We start from the raw sequence: 16,303 nt of genomic DNA on the forward strand, positions 1-16,303 counted from the left end.
CTCTTCAAATAAAGAGTTTTTTATTTTTTCAAACAATCAACTCTAACTCAATTTTCCATTTTATTCTCTAAAAATGAATCATTTTCTCCCTCCTCAATATCGTAAAATTATTTCTATATTATTTTATTTTCTTATTTCATGATACAGATCCTTTATTTCCCTTTTTTCCAAATAATCACTTTATATGATATTAATGCAATATAAAAATTTATTTTTAAACATAATATAGAATTATATTTTTCCTAAATTTATAAATAACATAAATTGCAAATTAATAGTATATAATATACAAATTAATGGACAATTCAAATAAAAGTAAAATTATTGGTGAAATATAATTTAATAAATACTCTATTTTCAAGATTATTATATTGCTTCCATAATGCTTTATTAATGTTTTATTGAGTTCAAAATGAGTATTTTTATCCTTAAATCATTTTATGTCTAGCTAAACATTATTCAAATCGGAGATTTTCATTCAACAAAAACAACTAAGAATAATTGAAAAAAGAAATCAATAAGCACAACCGCAATCACAACTCCACTAATTATGTAGATCATACACTATTTTTTTTCAAATATTGTTAAATCTGAAAAATGACCTACCGAATTACTAAATTATCGTTGTGATAAAATTGTTATGTTTTAATATTGTCATGTTGTATTTAAATTATTGTGTCATATATCATATTTTTAAATTAATCTTTTTTATCTTATTATTTTAATTTGTGCTTTCTTCATAGTAAAAATTAATAACTATATCAAGCTATATTAAAGTGATAAAAATTAAAAAATTGAAACATTATTAATTCAAAATGAAGTCGTATATATTAAATAATATATTTTTTAAAATATTAATTACATTTAAAATAAATTACTAATATTAGAGATATAATTAATGGTTTTATATGAAAAATAATATACTAACTACAAAATAATAAAAATAATAATAAAATAAGAAAAAAAAATGAAATAAAGAGGTGAATAGAGAGAATAAGTGGAATCAAAAAATGGTCTAAATATATACTCCTTTGTTTAGAAAAAATGATCTTCTTTTCTTTTTAATTTGTTTAAAAAATGATTTTTTTTTACAATAATTTTCCACGCGACATATTTAAAACCACAAGAAAAAAAGATAATTATATATTTAATAACTTTAATCTAAAATTTTCTTTATTTTTTTAAATTCCGTACTAAATCAAACGAGATATTTTTTTTGTGAAACCAAGGAAATATTTTTAGCAAAGGAAGATCACAAATATAAAGAAGATTTTGTACTGTGAATAATGATTTAAAAATTGAAGTTTCATCTACTGACAGATTTAAGTAGTCGTTTTTAATAAGCTTATAAAAAGAGAGTGACTGCCTGGCCCATTTGAATTGTTCTGTTTATAAAAAAGGGAGTAACATTTCTGTTATTTAATTATTATTTTTTAAATGTATACTCTGTGTCAGTACTATTGCTTTAGAAGTAATCAAAACGAGTCGAAAATTGATGTTTGCTATTTTCCTCTTAGATGTACTACTGCCTTCCTCCCGTGATTTACAATATTAAAAATAGTTATTTAATATATTTATTTAATTTGCAAAATTAAAAGATAACTAACGTTTTTTATATTAAGTTTTTACTTATTATTAAATAAGGAAAATTACGTATTCTAATAAATTATTATTCAAAATAAATATAAAAACTATAACTTTATTTAATTCGAATTTGCAACAAATACATTAACATTCACTTCTCCCCTGAATCTTGGTCATCACACTCAATTATTTCCTTCGTCTCTCTCACTTTATAAAATAAGTTGTGTTTATGTTTGTATACAACGAGAGAGATTATATATACAAATACATATCTGTCCCTCGTGTATACTTATAATTATACTAATACAAATCTTTCCCTTTCGAGTTCTCTTTTTCCTTTCTCTCTCTCGGTTAATACAATTAATTAATTTTTGTATAAAGCGAGAAAATTTTGATATATAAATAAAAACGTTTTAACTTTATTCAATTGTATATTAACTTGATTCAATTGTATACAAATTCAACATTTATACAAACACCATCATAGATACATATACGTAGTAGTTACATATATACAATTGTCTAATCGATACACATATATAATTCACCTATCCACTCTCTGTCGTCTCTTGCTCACTCCACTCCTTCTCTCCTAATCTCGCTCGTCACTCTAGCCTAACACAAATAACATATACATATACAAACAATTTTTCATAGACATTGATACCCGATTTATATAAATCAAATGCTTCATAGTAGACATTGATTGCTATAGAGCGTAAATAGAAAAAATATAGGTATAAAGTGCTAATATGATTTCTATGTTTGTTATTCCTAAAATTTACTCTAAATAAATACCTTTTTCGTCCAACAAATACTTGTTTACCTTGTAAAATCAATAGATAATTTATAGCGATAATTGTACAGAATAGCAAATTAATAATCTAAAATAAATGAAGTAGCTGCTGTTTGATTTAATTGTGCCCCATAACAAACGTTTTGTCAGTCGCCTCTCTCCCTGCTCGCCACTCTCCCATTTTCGCTCGTTACTCTCCCTCTACTTGCCTCTCTCGCTTTATAGAACAGACGTGTATAAATTGCGTTACTGTTTTTTATAAAATAAGAGACAATTGTATGTACACATGCAAAAATATATATATTCGTGTTATACACTTAATTATACAATATACAAACATTTTACTTCGATTCAATTGTATACAATGCAAATTTCATACAGATATTGCAGTGAAATAGGGCAGCGAATTATACAAATGCAGCAAAATAGACTAGTAAATTAAACAATTACAGCGAAATAGGCCAGCGAATCATACAATTGTACATGTATAGCGAATTATACATTAATATGTTTGCTAAGGAGCGCAATTCTGTAAACTTTGCTATAGTATACAAATACGATTTTTTTTTGCTATATATGAAAATTACGCTAATTTATATTCAATTTTTAATTTTTATCATTATTATTAATTATAATTATTTTTTATTATAATTCTAAAATATAATATTATTATATCAAAAAATAAAAAAATGTAAAATTAATAGTGAACAAATACATTGGACACAGAGTACAAACATTTACTCATCTCGTTATTGATAATATCTGGTTTTAACCATTCATGTACGTTACAACTTACTACATTATTGATTATTCACCCCCAAACCAAAACCAATTCATTATTTACTTTACTACAAATAAAAAAAATTAGTTCGTTTTCTTCTTCTCCAAACACATGAACGTTGCCACAAAAATCCAATTTGTCTGAAACTGAAACCCATTCTTCATCAGAAATTGACATTAACAATGGTAGTTGAAGCTCATCAGCTTTTTCTTCCAAAACCCCCTTTCTCTTCTCCTTCTTTCCCTTCTCCACCACCCCATTTTTCTTCTTTCCTTTTTCACCCTTCTTCTCTCTCTTTAGCTCTCTTCCATTCCGATTCTTCTATCTCTCTCTACTCTTCTTTCTCTCCTTTCTCTATCTCTTCCTTTCCTCCTCCCCAAACCACTCTCCATCCCCCCATCTCCGCCGCCGCTTTCCTCCTCCTACGGAACCCTAATCCGATCACCCTCTTTCTCATCTCATCTCCTATTTCCGGAGGCTCCGCAGTTCTCTTCCGTTTCTATATCCTTAATTCTGCTAGGAAGTCTTTTACTCCGGCCAAAGTTGTATGCAATCACACTGATTTCAAGTTTGATGAGAGTAAATTCGGGGTGGTTTTTGGGGTTTCTCATGGGGTTTCCCTGAAATTGGTTGCCGATGTTAATGCATTTGCGTTGTACTCTATTTCGAATGGTAGAGTTTGGGTTTTTGCTGTGAAACACCTGGGGGGTGAGGAGCTGAAATTGATGAAGTATGCCGTGATTGATTGTTCTCTGCCCGTGTTTTCTATTAGTGTATCTTTTGGGGTCCTGATTTTGGGGGAAGATAATGGAGTCAGGGTTTTCCCCCTGCGGCCATTGGTCAAAGGAAGAGTTAAGAAAGAGAGGGCTACCAAGAAGAAAAATTTGAATGGTGGGTTAGAAAAAGATAAGATGGAGATAAAAAAGCTACCTTTACGAAATGGGATGATTCATGGCATGAATGCTGAGATTAGTGCTGCTGATGGTAGCAAATTGATGGAATTGAAGTTTCCTTCCAATGGTATATTGGATGAAAGGGTCGAGAACCGCACTGAATCAGGTGCTGGAATACTTTCTGACTTTGCTGTCCATCCATAGCTATTTTAGAAGCTTGGCATTGAGACTCCATGTTTTTTTTTTAAAAAAATAAAAATTTCCATTGCTTTTATATTGCAATTATGTTTCTGGTGGTAAATGTAGTACTGTTAATTGCAAAAAGACATGGATCACTCGATTCCGAATATGGTATCTGTACATGTATCTATTATGTTACTCACATTTATACTGTGTTTGCTTCAGGATGTCTGTGTATGCTGCATAATAACAAAACTTTGGTTGGATTTTCGGGATCAGTTTCTAAGTAGAAATAACTTCTTAGAAAGATCGAATAAAAGGATAGGCACTAGTAATTTATCTGGCAACTTTAGCTACCCTCCCCTCCCGGTATGGAAGACCCATAACCCCACAAGTGGTGGGGTTTGAGATGCTAGATTGTCTACAAAACAGTGTGTTCTAGTATGTTAAGTAAATTACACCCCATTAGAAAAGTCTGATACCAACAATGTCGTGAGTGATCATCTTTAAGCTTTAAGATTCATGTCCTAGTCTTGTAGAAATTTGGATGTTAAGATGGCTGTGCAGATATACTGAAGTTGTCAAAATTAGAGATTATCACATCTGCTTGAGAGCACAAATAACAACCGTACATGATAAAATAAGAGGTTATCTAAAATAGTTTAGTTATGTTGTACGGTATCTCTATATGCACATAGTTGCAGCAATATTGTGATTAGAAATGATAAGAGAGGACAAAGTAGATCTAAGACCAAATGGAGAAAGGTTGGCTTGATATCCAATGGATCGACTGAAACAGATTTAGCTAAGACATAAAGATAAATATATATATCTTTATGAAAGTATACCAACTAATTTTTATTTAGTTGTTTTACTTACATCATGCCAGGTGTTCGTGAATGAGTCACCTCAATCTGTTTAGGTACTTGTATATCCTTTTAGGGATAAGAGTTAGGTTGACACAATGCCTAGTTTTAGAAAATTTTTAATTTGTATTAAAATGAAATGAACCTGAACAGAGCAGAGCGGATAAAGTGGATTCTTATCGCTAAATGTCTTCTCAACAATCCATTTTTCAGGAGTAATTGTCTTCTGCAAATAACAAGTATTGATCATTTTCTGGTTTTCTTGGCTTCCTGATTTATGTTTGAAATCAATAATGTATAAAGCTAATTTTCTCTTTTGTATCTACCACGTCTCTTGATGCCATCAACTACTTACTTTATAGGTGAGAAAAAAAAAAATTCTTATAGCAGACCCCAAATAATTTGGGATTGAGAGGCAATATATTGGCAGTCGTAAATGTGGCAGTATTTTGTTTGGCTTATCAAAGATATGGCTTTAATGTATGTCGTGATTTCTCTATACGTGATACACTTCCTCCCTCCTCTTCCATTTTTGATATCTCTATTTTTTCCACTCTCCAAGATATATGGTTATTGTCTTGAACACTAAGTTCATCCTTGGTCAGAATTAAGAAAGGTATCATTGGAAGTGAAGAATCTAAATGAAGTAGAGCTTTCGTGGAAACATTTGGTTGGGTTATAGTCTTGGATTAGCATATTTATGTTGTGTATGATGGTGATGGTTTAATCTGATTTTACTGTTTACCTGTAGGCTGCATGAGCACTAAGTCGCATAGACGTTTAACGTTATATATTTTTGAAAGTGATGAAAGATAGAAGTAGTTATTTTGAAAGATGTTAAATCGACCTTGAGATAATGTGAACTAGTGTTAGTTATATCTGCTTCAATTGTAGGAATTACTATGCAGAAAACTCCATTGAATAATATTACTCATATTCTCTTAGAAGGATGAAAAAAGAGGGTAGGTCAAGCATTTTGGGTGGTGAGAGTTAATATGTTTTAAAAATCAACCAACAAGCCTAGCCAGCTTGCATATTTGCTCTTATCCCCCATCCTATGTCAGATCCCGCTTAAAGAAAAATACTACAACACAAATATTACACTCGCGTTTAAAGACATAGAATGCGGTGTGAACTGTGAACTAGTTAAGCTAATGACTAAATTGCAAACTTTAGCACTAATTCCGTTCTTTGAGTTTTGGCTCAGAACACTTGCACTCCATTTCTTGTCCTTTTTTCCTCTTTACTCTGTTTCTTTTGCCTTCTCAAAGATATGAATGCACGACAAGGCTTCTAGGAGATTGCTATATTTATTTCAAGGAAAAATGTCCTTAGTTGCTACTCATTTTCCTGTCTGGCTCCATTAACATTTATTTGGGGTGGTTTTTGTCTTTAATCTTAGGAATAAGGCACAAGTACCACGCTGAATTCACCCGAAATCTCAACGACACTCTTTAACTTTACGAGGGTCCTAATACCCCCGTTAAACTCATTTTTTAATGAATTTTTGTGTTCCTTTTGTACACGTGTCACCATTGTCCAGGTAAATGACGTGCGGTGTATACTTGTGCTTTTATTACACAAAAAGGGTCCCACTCCATTACTTACCGAAGACCTTTTAATTTTCCAATAACAAATAAGTTCAAACCTCTCACCTTCTTGAGCCTCGACCTAAACCATAATTTTCATTCTGGTACTTGATATGTAGGCTCCATTTTGGTATTTAGTGTTTGATTTCTTCAGGAGGAGAAAAAATGAGGTATTGATTTCATCAGGAGGAGAAAAAAATGAGGTATTGATTTTATCAGGAGGAGAAAAAATGAAACTTCTAAAATCAGGACTAATAATTTGACATGAAAGAGGGGCAAAGAAAAGGAATTTACACAAAATGAGCTTACCTTTTTGAATCAAGGAGAAATTTCAAGAAGTGTATTAATTTTGGAGCCATCCTTAATGGAGAATGAAGAAAGGGTAACTTTCGCAATGACACTTCGCCAATTCCTATTGATTAGAGCTATTGTACTAATGTTCCCATGCGCCTCAGATTAGTGTCTTCACACATGGTTCCATGTCAGCACAAAAGGAGCACAAAATACCTAAAAAATGAGTTTTTTTGGGGGTGGGGGTGGGGTGGTGGGGAATAGGGACCCTTGTAAGGTTTAGGTGTGTCGCTCGAATTTAGGGTATAGTTTGGGGTGGTACTTGTGCCTTGTTCCTTAATCTTATTACAGTGATACTTTGGTTGTTTTTGCTATTGTAAAAATGTAGTTTGACATCATTTAGGACTTCCTTTAAGTTTTCTGTGATTTCTCCATCACGTTAAGATCTAGAAGCTCCAATTCTGTTGTTTCCTACAGCTGCTAATTGTGCATTCTAACTTGCAGCAAAGTTAAGGTCTGTGAGACTCAGACAAGATTCCAGAGAGGGTATTGCAAACTTCGTGGCATTCAAGAACAAGGATGATAATTTTGAGTCGATCAAGATACCGGTTAAGTCGGCAAAAGCTATTGGCATTCAGGCCTTATCTTCAACCAGGTTTCTGATCTTGGACTCCGAAGGAAATCTTCACCTCTTGGTCCTTGCAACTTCTGTTCATGGATCAGAGACTCCTTATAGCATGAAACAGTTAACTCACAACATGAAAGTTCGAAAGCTCACTGTTCTTCCGGATTCTTCTACAAGTATATTTCCATCCTTTCAAATTTAATAATGTTGTGTTCATTTATTTTTTCAAGGACACAATGCCGTGTTAATTTACTGATATCTTGCTTCAGAAATGTGTATAAAAAGTTGATGTCATAGAATATCAGCTTTCTCTGTTTTGTAATGCCATTGGCTGTCCTTTTCAGGAACACAAACTGTTTGGATAACAGATGCACTTCATACTGTACACATGATTGCGGTGACTGACATGGATGCATCTTCTGTCAATCAAACTGACAGCAAGGATCCTGCAGAGAAGCTTGTACAGACTTCAGGTAATGTTTTCCATGTATTAATTAGTATGTTGCTAATTTAGGAGAAACATTTAATATCATGAATAATGCTTTAAATATTTCTGATTCAGTCACCCCTTAAAATGACGACATGTAAATCTTAATATGCTCTCAGTTCAAACTTTAGACGATTTTTTTGTATGATAATATGTATCAGGGAAGAACATTCATTTGTTTATTTTACGATTGTCATCCTTGTATTATCAGCTCCTTTGTTTTCCCATTGACAACTTTTTTTTTTCTTTTGATGACAAGGGAAACCCGCAGCCGCTCCTGTTAATTTAACCCTTTATTATATTATTATATCACTTCTGATCTTCATCTGTAACATTGGAGTTATTAGGAACCCATGATTATATGATTATATTACTTCTGATCTTCATCTGTGACATTGGAGTTATTAGGCAATTTAAGTAATTTTTTTCTTCTTTTACATTTATGTAGTTGTGCAAGCAATATTTTCCAGTGAAAAGGTCCAAGAAATTGCAGCTTTGTCTGCGAATACAATATTGCTTCTTGGACAAGGTATGCACAACTAAAATTCTATATGGATCATGCATCCATCCCTTTGTCTTATCCTGCTAACGGGAAGAGTCAAAGTTTAATCAAGTTAGTTAGCATGCTTATAAAAGGAGTGTAGTGTCAATTTCGAAGTTAAAGTAAGTAAGTAACGTGTTTGAGGTCATCCAAGACAAGGTAATTCGTTCACGTATGCAAACTGCTGGTCATTTATCTTGAGACCTTTTCAAATATTAGTTGATCACAACCACTGTCTAAATTGTTGAGTCACAATGCTGGAATGAAGTATTAGCCCAGACATTGCAGTCATTGTTGGAAAAGAACTCTTGTTTTTTTTTAATAAAGAAACCTCTTTTGATCGAACCCTCTGTTATTTGCAGGAAGCATGTTTGCATATGCAATTTCCTAGAGATGCTGAGTGCTTTTTTGTGGTCAGTGAGTCCTCCCCTTCATTAACATTTTGTTCTACATACATTGGATTCTCTGACAAGTAAATTTCTTATGGGTGTCAGCCAGAAATTTTCTATATTGATTCTTTCAGCAAGATATTTTAGATGAGCATCTTTTCACATCAATATCAAATTATTTTGTTTCCTCGCGGGAAGAAACATTTCATGCTTTTTTCTTCGTCTGAAAACAGTAAGAGTATATTATTGGAAGCACTTCCGGCACAAAGGCTGCGTTGGAGCCATATTTACAGATCAATAGTAAAACAAAAGAATCCTTGATTTTCTTATAAGGATTCAATGATCACCTTCACTTTCTGTCTAAGGCTGTGTTTTCTGTCAAAACACCTTGACTTCCTTTTTATGCTGGGATTGAACTCCAATGTCTCTTCTGCTTCGCTGTTCCTCCTATGTTGTTCTCGCACTCTAGGAGATCTATAAGTTTATTTTGGCATAGCTCATTTAATTCCTTTCATACTGAAACAATTGCCACATCAGTGACTTCACAGTGAATGAAGACTTCATAGCGAACGAAAATATGATTGATGGCCTTAGATTCCTTCTCACATAAAAAAGCATCTAGAGCATTACTATTAACCCCTCCTTTTTTTTAAAAAAAAAGATTAAAAAAATAAATAAAAATTAACCCCTCCTTTTCACATTTCCCTGTGTCAGGCATGCCTCTCTAACAACCATACATACAAACTGGCTACGTTATATGATCTTTTAAGCTTTAACCCTCCAGATATGTTTTGAGGACCATATGCATTTTTCATTTGCTGTTATACCTTGAAACTGTTCCTATACCTTAAAAATCACAGCAACCCCATTCATTTTCTAGTCATGGAGTAGTCTTCTGAAGTTTAAGTTGTATTCCTGCTGTCCCAGACCTCATATGGATTGTTGCATCAGGCATCAGGACTAAGCTACATAGGTCAGGATGTTGTTTCTTAATGTTTGTGAACCAACCCATTTGTCACTCCAGAAAGACATTTTCCTTCCACTCCCAACCTTGTAGTTATTAGTAGTAGCAAAACTTGGCCAGTGTCGTCCTGATTATTTTCCAAACATAGCACCACAAGCTGTTGTGACTCTCTCTGGTGCACCAATGACCCTCCTGTCCATACTTGACACTGATGACCCTTCTTCACAAGGCTTGATCTTCATGACAAAATCTCAATAAGCAAACTCGATGTGCATCTCAGGTTCCTACCTGGCCCCGCTTATCTTTCGCTCTGCATCAAAATACTCAATTTCATGATTTTCAGTGGTGTATTGTGCTTTAAACATTAAATTTATACACCCTTCATTCTTTGAAGATATGGAAAGTAAACCTTTTCTCTTCCCCCCCGTCCACCCTCCCCTTTTTTTTTGCTGCATTGCAGGTCATCATGTTTCACATTTGGATAGACAAGTAATTGGGTGGTTTTGGTGGATTTCTCTTGTGGGAGGAGTAAGTATATGGGCGATTTGTATATTTTAAACGATCCTTCTTCAAATTTTAGAACCTGGTCATGTTCATTTGTCTCACCTGGTTATTGTACTTCTTTTGTGGGTATTGAACAGTCTTTGTGCTGCAGTTGTCAATATCTATCAAGTGGTTCATAACAAGTGAAGGAGGCTGAGCTCTTGGAGTAAGGATCTTGATCTTTTTCTCATTATTTCTACTAGATGATAAACTTATTAGTATCAGAGAGAGATATAGTAAAAAGTTTGCTTAAGTTTTTAGTGTTCAGAAGAATTTTGTTGAAGACCAATTGAGAAACTGGATCTTTCAGAGGGTGCACCGTGTAACATACTCTATGTTCCCCTCGGAGTGTTAGTATAACTATTTAACTTTTCGACAAAATATTGATTGCGTTGGAATGTTATAGCGCGATTGAGTGCACTTTGAAATTGATAAATGCATTGTTTGTGAAGTATGTGTCTGTGTGGTGGTGCGAGTGATGGATTGAAAAGTTCCAAAGAACTACTAATTTTTTTATGGTGGATGTAATCTGGTGTAGATTTCATTATTTCTTGGATAACTTCTGAAAAGGGTGAATAAATTGTGCGATTTCAATAAGATCTTCAACTGTTGTGGTTGGACTAGAATTTTAGTCATTTGGTCTCTTATTTTAATTTTTTAAATATTATTTGACACACCAAATAATTAATGCAACAGAAGTAGGTTGTGTAAGAAACATAATATCTTATGTCGTGTTTTTATTGGCAGTGAAGCTATTTGGAGGATCTGACTAGTGGCTGTTGGGCGAGGTCAACTCTTTCAGCAATTGATGCCCGCTCTGCTGCATGGCTTCCATTACCGCAGAGATCAAAGTGCATTGTAACCATTGAAGCCGCATGTGTTCTTGGTCGTTGCTGCTGGAATTCTCAACATTGATGAGGGGGTACGAGACCAAGCATCCATGTTAAGATGTGTGGTAAGAGGGCTTCTGCCATTATATTGGTCTAATATTGGCTTGTTTTTGGGGATTTAGCTTCCTGTCTATAATAAGCTTGGTAGGATTATGCTTATGTTGGAGATGAGGTTATGGTGTTCTGATACCTAGTTCTGCGAACTTAAGCTGTCATACTCCGTGAGATTAACCCCTCGTTACCAGACCATAGATTATGTAATAAGAAGTCTTTAGCCTTTTTCACTATTGATTGTAATCGAGAATTATCTCAAGGATGTTAAGTCAGTGTGGAACTATTTACTGCTATTATCTGGCTCTCTAGAGTGCTATAGATGCTGTTGAATTATAAGATTTTATTTTCACCATCTTCACTGCTGTCCTACTCGTTTGCAACTTAATTCAGATTTACTGGTGTCGTATAGTATTTCAATAAAAACTTTTTAAGCTTAATTCGTCGTCTTTCGAACAGTTTTTGAAAATTGAAGTTTGCCTTTTGGGGTTGAGGTGAGGGGCATTAGTTGAAACATGTTATGTATGTGAATAACAAAAATTTTGTAGATTTCACTGCAGAGAAAATGAAGCTTAAACTGTAACTATCCTTCATGTGGGGTTTACCCCTTTACAATGAAGAAAAAGTAAAATTTTTTTAATCTGTTTGCTACTGTTTGAATTGTGGTCCGGTTGAATAGCACAGCAAAGATTCTTTAAACATCAATTCCTTGTCTGTCTTTTGGGCATAAACAACTGAACAAGTTTGGGTAAAATTAGGGTCAGAAAATATAAAAGTTGGATTCCCATTTCCACTCTTTAAGATTATGGAGCGTCAAATAAATTACTCATTTCCTTTGACTGGCACTAATAATTATTTCTGTATACATTGATTACCAAATGAAAAAAGTGCGACAAGTCACATATTTGTTAAAGGATGAAAGAAAAACTGAATTTTTATCTTAAAACTGAGAATGAAACCTACATTACATATACAGTTGAGACAAAAACTGACGGTGACTATATGCCCACGAGATGATGGACCTACATACCCCATAATTATTACGACGATGATCATGACATCCCATTTCCATATTTCAATTTTAACTATTTTTACTCGAAGGAAATGATTTTTTATTACCACTTATACATTATACAAAAAGAAAAGATACGTGCGGAAAAAAAAAGTGATACAAAATTTATAAAGGGTCTTGAGAATCAAATTTTAATAAATTATTCGCCTCTCTCTTTCCAACGCCGAATGAAAATAAGCCAACAGTCTCAAAAATCAGCAAGGATATGTATGGTCATACATTGGATTACCTTACCAAGACATGTCCTTATTTGAATGCAAATTTCATTATAGTAAAAATATATGATTTTTTTTTTGCATAATAAAAGATCAAATTCTTTAGTTTTTTGAACTTTTGAATGTAGCAAGGCGGGGTATCCGTCTGTCTCTTTCAGTGTTGGCTGCTTCTATTAACAAAACAAAGCTTACCCAAGTAGTTATTATCATTAATTTAACATTAACTTTTTTTTTTTGAATCGGTTGGCTGATATTATACCCAGTGTAATTTCAACACCTTGGACGCTGGAAAAACTTGGTTGTAACACTTGGATGAGTATAGTAGCATTATTATGAAACAAAGTTTCCAAATTGAAGAGACGACATAGCTTGTTCAACTAGAATTTTGTTTTACCAAGTATATATAAAGACAAACCAAAAATAAAAGTGCATGTCTTTATAGTTCAATTTCACAACCCCTTAATTGGAAATTGAACAATTTTATCACTATATACCCAAATTTACCTACTCTGTTGCACTTACTCACCAAACATCTCTTCCATTTTTTTTAATGTAAAACACAATATTAGATTAGACATTCCACTTGACTTCTGTTTGCACAAAAATATTTATCTGGCCCACTTTTTTTAGCTCATAATTTTTTCTTGTTTTATTTATCAAAATTTTGTTTTTAAAATAAGGGGTGTGGGTTGCTGTCAAATACAGGAAATTTAAATTTGAAATCTCTGAGGCTTTAGTTTTTTGGAAGTTACTTGATGAGCAGCTGCTCTTTTTAGCATCTTTTTTTTTGCTGATTCTGCAGGCAAAAGGCTATTGAAATTTATATATCTACCTTTATAACTTCCTTCTATTTAAAAAGTGAACCAACTTTTCAAGTCCAGACCAAAACTTCTTCAATCATGAAAATAGAAACTAGTATGGCACAATCACCTATTGGAAATTCAACAAGGCGCAGCGACGATTGCGATTTTAACCTTAGAGAATGGACTCTTAAGGCCAAAATTAGCAGAGAAAACACAAATTCAAGAAGATTTTCAGCTTCTTATATTAGAAGTTTTAGAGAAGATGCAAAATCTTTTAGATCAAACATTTCCATTTCTAGTACTGCTTCTTCCCCTGGCTACATCACCTTAAGAGGTAATAAAACTACTTCTCCCAATTTTTCTAACTCATAATTTGTTTTATTACTATTTTTAATTTCTCATAATCTTTTTTTACAGATGAAATTGATCCATCAACTTATTCTTTTACCACTGCCCTTAAAGGTAAGTTCAAGCGAATTCAGAATCTAGAGTCAGTCTCGAATAAATTCATCAGTACCGCATTTTTCAATATAACTGATTTTTTTTTTTTTGAGTGTAGCATTGCAGGCAAAAACAACATATAGTTGGGAATACATGTCACCAGATGGATTGGCTTTAAACTCGAAATGGAATGAAGCTGAGAAATATATATGCAATCCTTTATCAGGGGAAGTTCCATTAGAATGTTTGTCAGCAAAAACACTAAGTGGAAGATCGTTTCGACAATTAACGAATAAAATCACCATGTCTGCACCTTTGATTTATCCTTCACAATATCAGACTAGAGCTAGACAATTCTGTCCAAAACCTCCTACAAAACATGAATTACAAATCCAAATTCCAACCAAAGGTATATATGCTCATAGCGTAAAACTCTTTTTATTAATACTGACAATATATATAACTCAAGTCGCGATTATTTTCATCTCACATTGTCATGACTTGTACATATTTTTATGAATTTAGAGAAAGTAAGCATTACAAGAGATGTGGGAACACAGAGTAGTACTCCAGTTAATTACTTAAGTTCAAAGAGTCCAAGTCCTGCTCGTACTCCATCCATTGAGGAAAGATCAACAAAACGTTGTGTAGCTGATGATTCACCCATGACTACTCCTGAAATCAAATCTCAGGAAAAGGTAAATCCTTTTCCCACTAGTTATTATGATATTAAAGATTACGAGTGCACTATTAAGTAGCAGAGTCAGAATTTTCACTAAGTTAAACGCGCTCAGGGTGTCAATTGGAATTGATGCAAGCCTATTAATTATAATAGACTGATAATATCAGTTATTGTAGCATGAATACTAGATTGTAAAGGTTGACTAGGTCGCATGAAGTGCTATACATGAAGTACTAATTCTACTAGGTAGGTGAAAGGACTTTCTATAAAAAAAAGAAATTAGTTTATTTAATATTTAACAATTTAATTTCAACATATTTATTTTAATTTATAGCTACATAAACACTATGACTCATTTTAAATTATATATTTAAAAATATTTTTTTTATTTATGTCAAATTAAACTAAGATGTATTTCTTTTAAATTTCATGTCAAATCAAACTTGGACGTATAATATGAAATGCAATAGTAATACAATTGGTCCCAAAAGCATTAAGTACCCCATGCACATGCAGAAATCATATCATTTTGTGGTCACTTCTTGCAACGACTGACACGTACTATCTTTCACTACCCACCCCTACTCTTTGGTAGTTCCATTTTTACTAGAAATGGCTATACAAATTGTGGTAGTAGGGAAAGAAAGTCACTTTAGGAAGCCAAAAATGCTATATATGTTTTTTAGGAATTGTCATCTTCTCAACTGCTACATCTCAATAATAGTTTCTTTTTACTTCCATATCAACACCTCCCTCTTCAAATTGGATTTTACTATATATGTATTCTATTTTCAAGTACCTTATTAGTTATAGCCACGGACAAATTTAATAAATAGCACTTGCCGTAAAAATAGATATTTTATGTATCATTTTTTTAAATCATCTGATGACACTCATATTACACGAATAGCAAATGGTACACTAATATTCTAGAAATTTTAGATTTTCGCGTATAACATTGAATATTGTTTATATATATTTAATAGGTGGAAGTGAAAGAAACAAGAGGGAAAGAAGACACAAAAAGAAATGAGGAACAGCTGGAACTGGAAGGTGAGAGAAATAATAATAATAAGCAGGAGCAGAAGAGTACTAAATGCAGCAGGCAAGGATGTTTGTCAAGATTGTGCATGAGACAAAAGCAGAAAGAGAAAAAACATAGTAAATCAATAAAGAAGAAGAAGAACATCTTTCTTTGCCATGATATAAATGGATGCTAAATCTTATATTGTTTAATATATTTCTCTCTTCTTTCTTAGAAGATAGTACAACAAAATCTAGCTATATATGAGAGAAATTTAACTGCAATCAGAACTGAATATATATGTGTTCTATAATGATTCTTTTGCGTTCTAGTTGTAGCTATGTTATATATATATAGTCCTTGTAACACTTTATTCATCTGTTTGAATCTGTTTATCCTAAAAAAAAAAGCTAAAGTCATCTGTGGCCCCTTGGCCCCTTATATTGTTTGCATAATTCATTTAGACACTTCAACTAGGACTGGTACCTATTGAATACTTCTATTGTTCAGAATAAGTACCTATTTGACAATTTTCGCTAACATGGCAAGGAATACACATTCATTCAGCGCAGTCAGAACGTATTTTAGGTTTTTTT

At 32.8% G+C, this 16,303-nt stretch overlaps 2 protein-coding genes across 22 annotated transcripts; both read left to right on the forward strand.

Moving 5' to 3' along the window:
• Window positions 1–3,204: 3,204 nt before the first annotated feature.
• On the forward strand, window positions 3,205–11,829 carry LOC107011751. 21 transcript variants are annotated; one of them, XR_003576865.1, is made up of 8 exons: window positions 3,344–4,220; window positions 7,485–7,781; window positions 7,950–8,078; window positions 8,541–8,621; window positions 8,996–10,266; window positions 10,447–10,514; window positions 10,628–10,695; window positions 11,277–11,829. XR_003576865.1 is itself a non-coding variant. In XM_027914711.1 (5 exons), exons 1-5 carry the CDS (start codon window positions 3,344–3,346, stop codon window positions 9,022–9,024), a joined length of 1,413 nt encoding a protein of 470 aa, XP_027770512.1. In that variant the 3' UTR covers window positions 9,025–10,515. The 21 variants fall into 21 exon arrangements, 2 of the variants coding, with proteins under 2 accessions (XP_027770514.1, XP_027770512.1); XR_003576871.1 differs by having other exon boundaries at window positions 10,642–10,695; XR_003576866.1 differs by having other exon boundaries at window positions 8,996–9,050.
• Window positions 11,830–13,472: 1,643 nt separating this feature from the next.
• LOC107009357 lies at window positions 13,473–16,084 on the forward strand. Its single transcript, XM_015208679.2, has 5 exons — window positions 13,473–13,894; window positions 13,978–14,022; window positions 14,120–14,410; window positions 14,527–14,699; window positions 15,670–16,084. Exons 1-5 carry the CDS (start codon window positions 13,657–13,659, stop codon window positions 15,901–15,903), a joined length of 981 nt encoding a protein of 326 aa, XP_015064165.1. The 5' UTR covers window positions 13,473–13,656; the 3' UTR covers window positions 15,904–16,084.
• The last annotated feature ends 219 nt before the right edge of the window (window positions 16,085–16,303 follow it).

The sequence above is a fragment of the Solanum pennellii genome, chromosome 2 (assembly GCF_001406875.1).
Source record: "Solanum pennellii chromosome 2, SPENNV200".
Classification (NCBI taxonomy): Eukaryota; Viridiplantae; Streptophyta; class Magnoliopsida; order Solanales; family Solanaceae; genus Solanum; species Solanum pennellii.

Coding starts and splice junctions, on each gene's coding strand:
- LOC107009357 (XM_015208679.2), top strand. CDS start 13,657: ATGAAAATAGAAACTAGTATGGCACAATCACCTATTGGAAATTCAACA. Junction 13,895..13,977: donor TGGCTACATCACCTTAAGAG/GTAATAAAACTA, acceptor CTTTTTTTACAG/ATGAAATTGATCCATCAACT. Junction 14,023..14,119: donor TTTTACCACTGCCCTTAAAG/GTAAGTTCAAGC, acceptor TTTTGAGTGTAG/CATTGCAGGCAAAAACAACA.
- LOC107011751 (XM_027914711.1), top strand. CDS start 3,344: ATGGTAGTTGAAGCTCATCAGCTTTTTCTTCCAAAACCCCCTTTCTCT. Junction 7,782..7,949: donor TCTTCCGGATTCTTCTACAA/GTATATTTCCAT, acceptor TGTCCTTTTCAG/GAACACAAACTGTTTGGATA. Junction 8,079..8,540: donor GAAGCTTGTACAGACTTCAG/GTAATGTTTTCC, acceptor ACATTTATGTAG/TTGTGCAAGCAATATTTTCC.